Below are 14,864 nucleotides of genomic sequence, written 5' to 3' on the forward strand. Positions count from 1 at the left end.
CAATGTTAACATGGGAAACAATAAGAATAATAATGAACATTTATCAAGATAACATAAATGAATAAACACTCATTAAGAAAAAAAAAATTCAATAAAATAATAAGAACAGGGCAAAAACATCCATCCATAATGGGATTGGCAATAGCATCATTATAATAAGCAATATACCAGTACAAACAAGGTGTATCAAAATATTGTAACAGGGATGGTTTCTGATGGACAGCCAGGCGATGTAAAAGGTTAATTTATAAACGAGACAACTTCTATATAAACCTGCACTTTTTGTAAAATGAAAAAAGACACCTTCACACATAAAGAACTTCTGTTCTTTAGTATCTCTTTAAATTGATTTTCCTCTGCATTTCCAGGTGCTATGGAATGCAACATACAAACAAACACATCTATTACTACCGCCATCATTCTGTCTCTCTACCACAGTGTTTCCCAACCCAGTCCTCAAGGCACACCTACCAGTCCAGGATTTAAGGATTACCCAGTTTTGTCTAAGGTGTTTTTTCTTTTTATTCTAAAAACACCTTAGATAAAACTGGGTAATCCTTAAATCCTGGACTGGTAGGTGTGCCTTGAGGACTGGGTTGGGAAACACTGCTCTACCATAACTGATATGTCATAAACGCTTCCAGGGAGAGTTGGAAATGTGTCTCATTGTCCCCACGTTCTCACCTATCACGTCAGTAAAGGGAGAGGGACAGAATTAATGGTGGCTGCCATAGGCCAAAGCCTTAGTTTGGGAGTGTGAGTCCTACAATTTAAGATAGCCCAGGACAGATATGACTGCTATTTACAGCTGCTGTCCTTAATTCTGCCATTACTGAGAGAGTAGCTTGGAAGAAAGTGAAAGTGTGATCCATTAAAGGACCACTATAGGCACCCAGACCCCTTCAGCTTAATGAAGTGGTCTGGGTGCCAGGTCCAGCTAGGTTTAACCATTTTTGCTGTAAACATAGCAGTTTCAGAGACACTGCTATGTTTACCTATGGGTTAATCCAGCCTCTAGTGGCTGCCTCATTGACAGCCGCTAGAGGCGCTTCCGCGCTTCTCACTGTGATTTTCACAGTGAGAAGACGCCAGCGTCCATAGGAAAGCATTGAGAATGCTTTCCTATGAGACTGGCTAAATGCGCGCGCGGCTCTTGCCGCTCATGCGCATTCAGCCAGGGACGTCAGAAGAGGGAGGAGAATCCCAGCGCCGAGGAAGCCCAGCGCTGGAAAAAAGGTTAGGGATTAACCCCTTCCTCCCCCTTCAGCGCCATGGGAGTGGGACCCTGAGGGTGGGGGCACATGTGTGTTTTCCTGGCACTATAGTGGTCCTTTAATCATTCTCACCATTCATGGTACATGACCTGAACTAACCACATATACTGGTATAATGAGAAAGGTTGCTAGGGAGGCACAGACAGCACTTAGAATGCTGTGGAATTCCTGCTGAGAGTGATGACAGTTGAAGTGCACAGCTGAGGATCCCATTCATCCATACTATAATTTTAGAGTGTGAGTTACACCAATATACACTTCCACATTATGATCACTCTCCCCACTTCAGTGATGGGAGTTACAGTGCATCAGATCATTAAATGTAGTACTTATATAAACATCTCTGAAATGACTCTGTTCTAGAATTTGTGTGCCCTCGGAGTAACCCAAATAACACAATCTCAAAATCCCCATTTTATCTGCACTGTTTAATTGACACCTAGTTGTCTGGTAAAGTTCTAAAGAAACTACCCATCAACTCGAAGTTAAAAACAATAATTATTATTATAATTATTTTATTGTTTACATAGCGCCAGCAAATTCCGTAGCGCTGTACAAAGGATAATTGAGCTCAGAGAATAATAACTGTAGTTGCGGGGATAGTGTGAGGATGCATTGATGCTGTCGTTATCCAATCATAATCAGGCGTCCTCAGACTTCCTGCTTCCCTTGGAAATGAAGTCTTTCTGCCTGATGCTACACACAGAATTGCGAATGACACTGAGCAGTTCAGATCGCCCAGGGTTCTCCATATCTCCATAATCCCAAACATTCATCTGACTCAGACATGTCATGCCAGAGAGAGTCCAGCCCTCTACCTTGGAGTCTGGCACACGGGCGTGTGGCTGTGTTGACTGAAACGTCTAAATGAGGTTGATAAATGGTGTAATTGCGTGTATTAGAGGAGGCAGCTAGAGGGATTGGGTGCAGCAATTCTTGCCCAAATGACGAGTGGACAGGGGCCAGATGGAAGGGGAGGTCCCTTTACTGCTCTACTTTTCTGAGATGAATTCAGGGGGGTCCACAGAAGAAGGAGAGAATTAAAAAAAGAGGAGAGAAAGGCAAGATTTGGAAACCTGATAGGTGGTCGAGTTTTGTTTGGCTGATCTGACTTCTACGCAGACCACCAATTCCTCCTCCTCTTATAGGGTCAGTACAGAGAATGAGAGAGATGGCCACCGGCTGCAGGGCATCCGTGAAGCAGCGCGACCAGTAACCGGGACTGTCACGGCCAGAGTTGCTGAGCTATTTTCCTCCAGATAAAGACCGTCCATAGTTTGCAGGGACCTTGGCTGTTCGCACAACCCGTTCGCTTAAGGGAAGTTATGCAGACATCTGAGCCCTCGGATTTCAGAAGCAGCTTCCTGAGCTGATAGTGCCACTCAGCGTCTCGCAGCCTTGGACTTGATCTCCAGGGGATTTCATGTCCTCCGGCGTCTGCCAGAGGTGGATAGAACTGTGAAAAGAACGTCTCCTAGAGCTGAATAGAACTTTTGCCAGAGGTCACCCAGTTTACTAGAAGTTCTGTTTTGGACAGTTTTGGATCCAAACTACACAGTGTGTGTGTACAGTTATCTGCCTGTGTGCATGATTGTGTGTGTGTGTGTGTGTGTGTGTGTGTGTATGTGTGTGGGAAAGTGTGTGTGTGTGTGTGTGAAAGTGTTTACGTGCTCTGCTGAGTGAGTGTGTGGAGTGCTGGGCTTCCTGATGACCACGGAGAATCCCAGCCAGCATTTAGATCCTCCAGCTCCTCTCAGAACTAGCCCCACCACGGGGGCTCTGCAGTCTGCATTGATGAGCCAGCCACAGCCTTCAGCCATGGAGACCTCCTCCTCTTCATCTTCCTCGTCTTCCAAGAGCAAGAAGCCAAACTCAGGGCTCAGGCGACCAGAGAAGCCTCCTTACTCCTACATCGCCCTCATAGTCATGGCCATCCAAAGCTCCCCAACTAAAAGACTAACTCTCAGCGAGATCTATCAGTTCTTGCAAGCCAGGTTCCCCTTCTTCAGAGGATCGTACCAGGGCTGGAAAAACTCTGTGAGACACAACCTCTCATTGAACGAATGTTTCATTAAACTGCCCAAAGGGCTGGGGAGACCAGGAAAGGGCCACTACTGGACTATTGACCCTGCCAGCGAGTTTATGTTTGAGGAAGGGTCTTTCCGCCGCAGACCTAGAGGTTTCAGACGAAAATGTCAAGCCCTGAAACCCATGTACAGGATGATGAATGGCATAGGATTTAGTACTTCCATTCTGCCCCAAGGCTTTGATTTTCAGGCCCCACCTGCTTCCCTTGCCTGCCACAGTAATGGCTACAACTTAGATATGATGACAAACTCTATGGCTGGTGCCTACGATGGCTTGGGTGGAGGTCACCATGTCCCCCACATGTCCCCTAACCCAGGATCTACATACATGGCGAGCTGTCCTGTGTCGTCCAGTGGTGACTATGGCCCTGACAGCAGCAGCAGTCCTGTGCCCTCCTCTCCTGCCATGGCCAGTGCCATGGAGTGCCATTCTCCTTACACCAGCCCTACAGCCCACTGGGCATCATCAGGAGCCTCTTCTTACCTAAAGCAGCAAGCCATGCCACCCAGTAACGCTGCCTCCGCAGGGATCCACTCGGGCATGTCTTCATACTCTTTGGAACAAAGTTACCTCCATCAAAATAGTCGAGATGACCTCTCAGGTAATTAGAGAAAATACATCTGGGCAAACTGAAAGACCACTTGTGTACTTTTGCCATATTTGCAGTGGTACATGTTATTGTATTTTTATTTCTGTGCATGTGACTAAATTATATATACAAATTTACAATATATATACACATATATATACCATGTGTCTATGTATGTGGGTTTTTACACAAACACAGATCAATAAAATAGATCAATATGGATCTATTCACTAAGCAGCGAGCTGTGATAAAATATCCCCGAGTTTGCGATTTTCTTGGCCATTTTAACAGACATTTAAAAACGTGTTTTCAAGTCCAAGCAAATCGCTGTTCAGTAAATACTCCCCTGATTGTCCAGAAGTAGAATGCCACTTGGATGAATCTCCATTAAGACAATGTCTGTAGTAGTCTTTTTACACAAACCCCTAAAACAGTAAAACCCTGTTCAACAAGTAATACGAATGCATTTAGCATGTCTGGTATTAGCCCTCCCTTGAGAATAGAGTTTAAGTTAATAGAATGTGAATTCTGTCACTTGTCCTGCATATCGACAGTATTATATCTATTCCCTCTAGAGTGTCACATTATGTTATTAGCCAATTATTCCAAGCTCATTATACACTAGCTGGGCTGGGAAAGGGCTCCCTATTTATTAAATTAATGGAATATGGGTTTGTGAGGTTGAGTGACTGCGAACACAGGTCATTTGTAATTCACTGGTAAATGGGGCTCTGGGGGATTCTCAATTCACCAGTTTATCAGCCCCTAATATCTGACTTCTCGCCTTCCCTGATTAGCCATTAGAAAACAAGAGAATCGCTTCTACAAGCAATGATGGAGCAATTCAATAAAGAAATAAAATACAAATAGAATGCACGTGGACAAAATAAGTGATTTATTTTATTTATTTTGCATTATCCATATGTGTTCCAGAAATGATTATTTATTCTGTCTGCTATCCAGAATAATTTGAGTATTTTTTTTATAAAAGTATATATTTCTAACAGATCGATACATATCTTTTATAAAATGATCTCCTCTCCCTATAACATTGTTATTGTTAAATTCCCCCCTTCTTATAACATTGTAAAAGCGCTGCGGAATATGTTGGCGCTATATAAATTACAAAAAGAATAATAATGCAGATTGTAGAATTGTAAACCTGTCATCAAATCTATTAAATTACAAAATGTATTGTAATATACCTGATAATTAATTACAGGCCACATTAGTGAAATCTAGTATTAAAGAAATCAGAAAAAAAAAAATAATAAACTAAAAAGTCATATAAAAAGCTTGGCAGTTATTAGAAAGCAAAACTTAAAATGTTATCTGTTAGTTAAATGAATGAACATGATTTGGGGTTTATTCACTGAGCTATGGATTGTGCTGAACCCTGGATAACAATTCTAGATTTGGAAACAAAAATACATATTTTTATTTAGCTACATACATTGCTTGGCAATTTGACACTTACTGCAGTTCACTAATTAGTGAATAAAGCTCTTTGCATATGAAATAAATGTTTTGACTTGCAACATATAGTATTCTCATTTTCCATCGGGTTGCTAAGTTTATCATGTCTGTCTCATAAAGATACACAATATAAATGACTGGAGCTGGGGGATGTTAAACTGCACAATATGCTAGAATTGTACTGAGAAATTAGCAAATAGGCCTTTTAAATACGGGTCAAGGAGGTTAACTAAACAAAGACAGTCTAGGCTGGACCACACCGAAGAGGATTTGAGCCTGACTTAACCTACATGAGAGTGGCCTCTTGTTCAATATTATGGGAATTTGAACATATAAAACTGCAGAAACTCTGAGTCCTTTCCTCCATCCTTGTTCAAATGTCAATCACCAGCCGTCATGTAACGCAATCCCTATTATCTATAAATATACATCCCAGGAGAACTAATCTCTCTAACATAAGGGCACTCCACTCACTACAAAGTGGTTACAAGAAAATAATAGAGGAATGGTCAGTGTACAAAACTACAATACAACCGTTGTATAGAAATTATATTGCAATTATTAATCGCATTTGTAAAGATGCAAAGTGTTTAATTAGTTTAAAATAATAATAATAATAATAATAATAATAATAATAATAATAATAGCCAGAGGGAAAAGTTAAAAACGAGAGAGTTCTTAATATTCCCCCAGGTTTACATGCTTTAATGCTAATTAGATTATAAATTAGGAGTGTCAATATGAGGGGATATTCTGCTTTAATATATTATAATCGAAATATTCACCGGCTGGGCAGAATACTGATTTATTAAATATAGTTGACATCATAAATTTAACGTTTTGTATATATGTATAACGTTTCGACATATGTTAGCAGTTTTTGTGAAGTCAGAAACATCCATTTGATCAATGAGACACATTGTTAGTAATAGAGTTGCAAGGTTATATTGTATTAATTTTATTGCTGACAGTGGATGTATTGTATATGAAATTTGATAAGGACAGTATTGACCTATGAGCTCCCTCCATCAGATTTCTTAACTGGAACAATTCTTTGAGCATTAACAGAGTTGATTACTGCAGGGAATCTTTATAGAGTTGATTGTGACAATGGCCTTGAAATCTTCATTATCCCATTGTTTTGTGTTTCTCAAACGACCCCCTGGGGTATTAGGACAGCCAGTGCATGTGGATTGCTAGTAGATAACATTGCACTTAGCTACATATCGCTGAGCGAGGTTTTTTTTTTATTATTTGGGACATATGAAATTGGGCCCAATTTTTCCAATCACTTTTCGATATTCACCATAATCCCGTATGTAAATTAGTGGCACAGAAGTTATGTTGTTGTTTTTATTCTTATTATTTGTGTTTTATTATGTAAAACATTTTAGTCAGTGATAAGTCAATAATGTGAATAGGTCCTCATTATTCTTAAGAAAAAATAATTTCATTATACTTGGAAGTATTTTAATCGAACTGTTTGTGATAGATGAGAAACCATTTAACAGTTAAAACTATAGGCTAAAACGAAAGTTATTATTATCGCTTATTTATTCCTTAAATCGGTTCTCAAGTCACCAAAATTCGCTGCTCCCAAAGTAGCATTTAATATTGCAAGGACCTTGTTTTAATGAATCAGTAAATAAACTTTATTATGCAAAAGAAATTTGTTCCATTTTAACTAATTGCAAATCGATATTAAATGTATTCTTATTTACAATGTATAAATCTATATCTCACATTCATTAAATTCGACTATATAGGATTACACAGTAAAATGGTTGAATAAAAATCTTTGGCTTAAACCTAGCCAATGAACGCTCTCCCTATAATTAGCAGAAAAGAGCCAGCTTAAGTTTAATTAAGAGAGGAAATAAGCTCATTAAAGAAACAGCTTTACTGGTTACATACACTGATTTCACCTTAAGGATAAGGCGAATGAGGTGTATTAAAAAAATAAGTTTATAATGAGCTGCCTGGAAATGCCCCATAACCCTTGTGAAAATAACCCCACTACCCCTAGAAGGTCCATTTCTTCTTTATTTTATACAAGGAGACCCCAAGTCCCCACTAATACATTAAGCAGCAGAAATCAGTGCTTATTACAAGCTTTCATCTCTTATTAAATGGAAAGTAAATGGAGATTAGAAGCAGACAGACTGCTTTACTGAGGCTTCAAAATTCATATTTTGTCACATCGTTAAGCCGTGGAAATTGATTAAAACCGGCTATGAAACTACATTTGGGAAGTGTTATGTGAACTGAAGTACAGTGTAAGGAGGTGTTAGGTATTAACAATAATTGTTCTTAGGAGATTGGAATTAACCTGGTGTAAAGTTATGTGTTTGTATAAAGTGGAACAGCAAGGGAGAAATTTACTAAGAGGTGAAACGTTGTGAGGACCTTTTCTCTATTGATACCACTTCTCATTATCCTAGAGAATAAAAATCCAATTTTACTATCTATGTAGGGACATTCTAAAATCAGATAGAGAGCATTCTATAGAGTCTGTCACAGTAACTGAACGTTCTAATTTACAGAGACAAATCAGAAATAATCCAAAGGAAAAGTCATATTTATTTCAACCGTGTTTTACCAGGAGCAATACATTGACAAGTTAATAACAATAAAATATCGAAACGATTTCAGCACACTGCCGTAACTGTATTATGTTATATATAATAGTACATGCCAAAGTTGACCCTGGTTATTCAGCTATATGCAACTTTTACAATGTACTATAGCTATATTAAATAAATTCACGAGGAAGTTATATTATAGAAAATAATGCCATTGACATATTATGTGCCAGTCCTTATAAAAAACAATAATGAATGACGCCTGGAAAACTCAAAGCTGCCTTTATTGTCCCATAACACGTTGTCCATTCATCTTTTAATTTACACGATTTTTAAAAATGTAAATACGATTTTTAAAAAATTATATTTGTCCCAGATCAGCTAAAGTGCTAGAGGTCGGCTGTTGCTTAAAACAACAGTTATTGTAGAATGCCAAACTCAATACACTGAAATACACACACTATCTCTAACTCCTATCATTATTTTTATTATTATTACTATTATTATTATTATTATTTTATACATGCTTTGACTTTCAATACAGGAAACATACACACTGTATATAATCACACTCATACACAGCTATACCGGTATATATATATATATATATATATATATATATATATATATATATATATATATATATATATATATATATAGGTATATATACACACACATTGATTTTGAGATTTTATTCATGATATTATGTCGTTTTTTGTGAAGAGTATTTATTTGGCAACGTTCTAAATGTGGTCACCATGGAAACCAAATGGAATGTTCATTCTGCTTGCCCCACTCTTAGAACTGTTCCCCAGAACCGTTTTTATGTATACTATTAACAAAGGCACATGTGCCAATTAGTGAGTATTGCTGATAGCTGTTTATATCACTGCAAAGCGTTAATACTAGGAATTGGCTTAGTTAATTCCTGTTAACAGGTCGAACATCTTTAATTTCAATATCATCTGTCAATAAATGCATTAATCCTGATTTTCTCTCTTACTGTAGGATTACCCCGTTACCAACACCACTCCTCCCCAGTGTGCGATCGAAAGGATTTTGTGCTGAATTTTAATGGCATATCTTCATTCCATCCCTCTGCCAGTGGCTCATATTATCACCATCACCACCATCAAAGCGTGTGCCAGGATATCAAGCCTTGTGTGATGTGAGGGGAACTGTATGAGTGATCATGCCTTGCTCATCATAACATAATGCAGCAGACAGTAACAGGACAATGCCTATTGAAAACCTTTATACAACCCAAAAATATTCTGAGCAACATTGTCCTTCCACACGGGGTAACTGGGCTATGAGATGTTTACAGATTAAAGGACATCTCCTCAGTGCTGGCAAAACAAAGTGAATAACAAGTACTGAAACTCTTGGATCAAAAAAGATTTTTTTTTAAAGATCAATAGTAATAAAATATGGCCTCTTTAATTTTTACAGAGGGGTAATTTAAAATGATCAGCAAATAGATTTCAGTACATGTTTGAGAAAATGAAATCGGATTTTTTTGGAAGGGGAATAATATTTATGGGGAAAGGATAAAAAATAAATAAAAAATCATTCCTATTATTTTATCAAGACAAATAAATTTGTTGGCCAAGAATTGTAATGCAACGTAATGTAACGTAATGTAACAAAGGCATGATTAAGAGCTGCAAAAGATCGCAAGAACAGGTACACAATGAACTATATTGATAAACTTGCTTATAACCCACTAACCGTCATCAGAGTTTCCCAAGAGGATGGGTGAATTTTGATTTAAACATGTATTTTCCATACATATTGAGGAAACCGTCGCAGTTTTTTTTTCTATTATTAGAGAAGACCATTTTTAATTTGTAAATATTAGCTGCGATATTTTAATTGGGTACATGGGGGTAAATCATTACGAGCAATTGTGGTGCAGGGTTCTAAATAGGGAACTATAAGCACGAACGTTCTATTGGTTTCCATGGCGACTACCCCAACATTTAGAACTGTGCCCCAGAATTGTTCCTTTTAAGTAACTCCCAATACTCTCTACAAACCGTGCTGCAAAGTAAATATACAATAATTATATGTACTTCAGACCTTGTAGAGTTTTTTTTAAAGTATACTGAATGACAAGGGTAAGCATCTATTTCTCCTAAAAGAAAGCATATTTAAAATCATAATAATAATAATAATAATGTTCCCCTATGCATCTCCAGCTTGGGGCTAGCATACAAAATAATTGCAGGGGTGGAAAGAGAATTAAGAAAGGCTATTTTCAAAAACCTGCAACTATAAATATATATATTTTCTTACAAAGAAAACCAGACCTAAAATGATAGATTTTCAAACTTGTCTCAATTTACAATTGTGTTTTTCAGTAAAATCAAACGTATTAAGAACATATTTGTATATATTAATGAAACAAATGCTTTAGTATGAAGGGGAAAAAACAATGTTATATTTTTTATGTTTTTCTTACCACACTAGTTTTGAACATGTGTTACTAAACGTGTATAACCACACTCTTCTTTCGGGGAGAGAATATATTTGCACTTATATATGCTTTAAACGTTGCTCATCTATGGAGATGTACATTTCTGTTTTTAATAAAACGTGTATAACTATTCCTTTAGAGAGCACATCTTTTTTTTCTGAATTTGGCACAAGATTTTATTACTGGAAAATTCGCTTTCTTGTACAAGGTTCATATTTTTATGAAATGTAATAGTTTTTAGTTCTTAGAGTGTCCCTTTAATGTCGTTCTGGTGCACAAAATACTATGCTGACCCAGTGACAAATGAAACCTTTCTGCATGTGGTTGAGTAATAATTTAGTTTTTGATATCTGCATGACTGCAGGGTTAAGAGATTAGTAGTTATTGCCAGATGGCCAACGACTATAGTGACTACTGTTCTTATGACTGTGGACTCACAGAGCCCCTTGAACCAAATGATTACCCCAGGTAAGAAAATTGGTTCTTCACTTACTTGTTTTGCATAATTTATATCATACTTAATGTAGCTATGGTTGTTTGCAAAGTTGTTAAAGAAATGTCTTTAAGGTTTAAATGATTGAGTATAACACATGCAAGTATTGATCATTTTGCTATAGCTGATAAATGGGAGGAGAGAGTCCTTGAGTCAGAGTTGCTAAACTTAGCCAGCTGTTCTGAGGTTCCTGTGTCATGCTTGCATAACTGAAGAGTGACATTTGGTGGATTGAACTGAATCACAATAAATTAAGCTAAAAAACAAGCATATATAACTTAGATGGGATTATTTTTTTTCCAAATCAGCTGTTTGCAATTAAGGTGGTATAATTCACAAATATTTATTCATTAACGCATGATGTTTCAAAATTCTAGGCCAATTGGAATACATTCTCCAAGTCGATTATGTTTACAGTCCAACTATTTCAAACACAACTTTCTGACAATTCACTCATTAGTTATCAACATTGATAATAAAAAATCCTGATAGTGCGAAAGACTTGAGGGTCTCTTTCAGGGCCTCTTGCTCCCACTGTCAGACACAGGTGAATTATGGTTAATTGGAAACCAAATTGTAAAAGCTGAAAAATGTTATATATATATATATATATGTCTATGAGTGTGTATGTGAATACATGCCTTTTATAATCACATTGTATTTGTGTGCCTGTATTCAATGTGATGATAATCTCTGAGAATTAACATAATTTAACAATTTGATCTGAATATTGTTAAGACTGCATAGTATTTTAAGTGAGTTCCCTCAATGTTCCTGGGTAGAAAAAGCTGGTTAGGAGGAGTTCAATATTGCCCTACTACAAGTTACATTTTTCTCTCCCCAGATCACTCAATGCTGTATATATTTATTATTTTTAAGCCATATTTACATCAAGCCAATAACATCTGTGAATTGCCAGAAGTCTTCTGTTTCCTGTCGCTTTCCCAGATCCTATTAATAAAAGTTGTTTCTAAATAAAAACACTTAACTATTAAAGTACCAGAGGTCTAAATTAAGCTTGGATTGGTCCAGGCATGTTTCTAGAGGACAATTCCACTCAAGTTCCTGCTTCCTTCTGCAGGTCACTGTCACCCTGGTCAAAGGTCCCACTTTTATTTTCAAAATTTAAAAGATCAACGTTTCAGTTTGTCACCCAAACTTTCATCAGTATATATATATATATACCCATAATATAAACCAAGGGAAATATTCTGGTTTACGGAAGATAGCAAATCTCAAATTATAGTAGAATAAACATTTATATTTTTTTATTTTTTTGTGTTTCCAATTTATGGATAGAATTGAAGAACTGTATCTTTTACTACATAACTCATATACATAGCTAATTACCTGCACAAAAATGGTAAAATTAGAATAGCAAATTTTGAGTTTACCCTGATTTTTATTTATAAAATATAAACTAATAGATTTCTACTATGGAATTATATTACACAATCCTAAGATGTTTCCCAGCCATAACAGAGACACCCACACCTTAAATACAAATATGCTTGCCAGATATTTGGGATCTCTACAAATCCACTACTTCACATGGATGAGTGTGTTTGTGGTTGGGTGAATGCATGGAAGAACAGTCAGTGCAAAACATCTATAAACTGTGTATTTGAATTAGACAGAAAAGCTGTAGAGAGAATTTTCCGCCTAAATTTTTATTTATGTTTTATTATGGAGAACTGCATGTATTATAACTGAATTCATGGAAAATATTCAGAGATCACAAATCTTTTTTTTTTTTTCTTCTCATTTTATTATAAACAACTCTTCACCTAATTATTCGGTTCACACTTTGAAAGTAAGCTGGTGCAAACAGTCCTGAGTATCTTTTACAAAATGCCCTATCGTTCTCCGAGTTTAGCATACACTTACATATACAAATAATAATTACAACCATTGAAATAGACACAGGCTAGGATGCATTATTGGTGACATGAGTGGAATTTCTAAACTAAAAAAGAAATAAAAAATATTTTTTGTCATGCATACACACAAACATCTGCATAGGCGTGCGCAGCCTATTGCATTAGGGTGTGCACCCTAAAGCACAAGCACACGCGATATATATATATATATATATATATATATATATATATATATATATATATATATATATATATATATATATATATAAAAATTCCAAGTGGTGTTGCACTCACTGAAGAAAATATTCAATGCCGGGTGCTTACAGCACTCCACGGACTCCAATCTTCAAATAAAATATAACTTTTATTGCTCCAAGATTAAAAGAGTCAACGTTTCAGTCTGGATAACGTCCTGATGAAAGTCTGGTTATCCAGACTGAAACGTTGATTCTTTTAAACTTGGAGCAATAAAAGTTATATTTTATTTGAAGATTGGAGTCTGTGGAGTGCTGTCTACCTTCACCACTATATATATATATATATGTTTATGTATGTATGTATGTATACATATACACATATATGCACACACACACAAAGCTGGTAGTGTACTATGTGGGTGGGGGTGCTTGTGAGGGTGCTGTGAATGTACTGTGTGTCAGGGTGCTGTTTGTGTGTGTGTGTGCACTTGTGAGGGTGCTGTAAATGTACTGTGTGTGAGGGTGCTGTTTGTGTGTGAGGGTACTGGTAGTGTGCTGTGTGCGTGTGTGTGTGTTTGTTAGGGTCCTGTTTGTGTTTGTGAGGGTACTGTTAGTGTGCTGTGTGAGGGTGCTGTTTGTGTAATGTGTGTGAGGGTGCTGTGTGTGTGGGTGCTGTGTGTGTGTGTGTGGGTGCTGTATCTGTGTGGGTGATGTGTATGTGTGTGGGTGCTGTGTATGTCTGTGTGTGCTGTGTATGTCTGTGTGTGCTGTGTATGTCTGTGTGTGCTGTGTATGTGTGTGGGTGCTGTGTATGTGTGTGGGTGCTGTGTATGTCTGTGTGTGCTGTGTATGTTTGTGTGTGCTGTGTATGTCTGTGTGTGCTGTGTATGTTTGTGGGTGCTGTGTATGTTTGTGGGTGCTGTGTATGTTTGTGGGTGCTGTGTATGTGTGTGGGTGATTGTGGGGGGTGGAGGTGGGGGTACATTTCTTAATATCCCCCCTCCCTTCTTACTTTATGTAGGGAGGGGGGATCCTTCCTTGCTGCCTTCCCTGGTGGTCCAGTGGAGGTGGGGGCAGATCAGTTATCCCCCCTCCCTTCTTACCTTATGCCTGGGAGGGGGGATCCTGCTGCTGCCATCCATCCCTGGTGGTCCAGTGGAGAGTGAACTCTAGCCCCGCAGGGCTAGAGTTCACTCACGCGAGATCTGAGCGTTGCCGCGGCAACGCTCAGATCTCGCGAGAGGAACCCGGCGGAGCTGCTGGCAATAGCTCCCCGGGTCCTCTCCTGCCTCCCTCCCTGCATGTGGGCCGGTGGGGAGAGAGGCTGAGAGCAGCGCCGGCGCTCGGATAGCGCCGGCTCTGCATGAGCCGACAGGGGGGATCCTGAGATCTCCCCTGCCGGTCTCAATACATAGGCGTGCCGCGGGGATTAGGGTGTGCCCAGGCACACCCGGCACACCTCGTGCGCACGCCTATGAACATCTGCCTAGTTTAGTACAAACAAATCTCTAAGCTCTGCAATTTTGGAGTAAAATCTCAAAACAATCAATCAATGGGATAATTTGTGGCATTTCTAAGGAAACTTTTTTTGGGGGAAACTCAACTATACAGTAACCTGCTTATTGTGTTTTATCAGGCTTTAACCTAATTTAGAAATCAATATTACACTTTTTGAAACCATCTAATATCACTATAACAGAAAGACTGCATGTGAGTGCTCTACAAGGGACTGTAATAAATTTTTTTTTAGCCAGGACTATTTAGGAAAGATTTTACGTTTCTGACCAATATGTGTATAATTTACTA

At 37.9% G+C, this 14,864-nt stretch overlaps 1 protein-coding gene across 1 annotated transcript; it reads left to right on the forward strand.

Annotated features, from left to right (window-relative positions):
• Positions 1-2,029: 2,029 nt before the first annotated feature.
• FOXF2 (forkhead box F2) lies at positions 2,030-10,600 on the forward strand. Its single transcript, XM_063450551.1, has 2 exons — positions 2,030-3,963; positions 9,018-10,600. Exons 1-2 carry the CDS (start codon positions 2,982-2,984, stop codon positions 9,179-9,181), a joined length of 1,146 nt encoding a protein of 381 aa, XP_063306621.1. The 5' UTR covers positions 2,030-2,981; the 3' UTR covers positions 9,182-10,600.
• The last annotated feature ends 4,264 nt before the right edge of the window (positions 10,601-14,864 follow it).

This window comes from Pelobates fuscus, chromosome 4, assembly GCF_036172605.1.
Source record: "Pelobates fuscus isolate aPelFus1 chromosome 4, aPelFus1.pri, whole genome shotgun sequence".
Taxonomy (NCBI): domain Eukaryota; kingdom Metazoa; phylum Chordata; class Amphibia; order Anura; family Pelobatidae; genus Pelobates; species Pelobates fuscus.

Excerpts from the sequence above, each read along its gene's own strand:
- FOXF2 (XM_063450551.1), top strand. The coding sequence starts at position 2,982 with ATGACCACGGAGAATCCCAGCCAGCATTTAGATCCTCCAGCTCCTCTC. Across the intron at positions 3,964-9,017 it reads TAGTCGAGATGACCTCTCAG|GATTACCCCGTTACCAACAC; the intron begins GTAATTAGAGAA and ends CTCTTACTGTAG.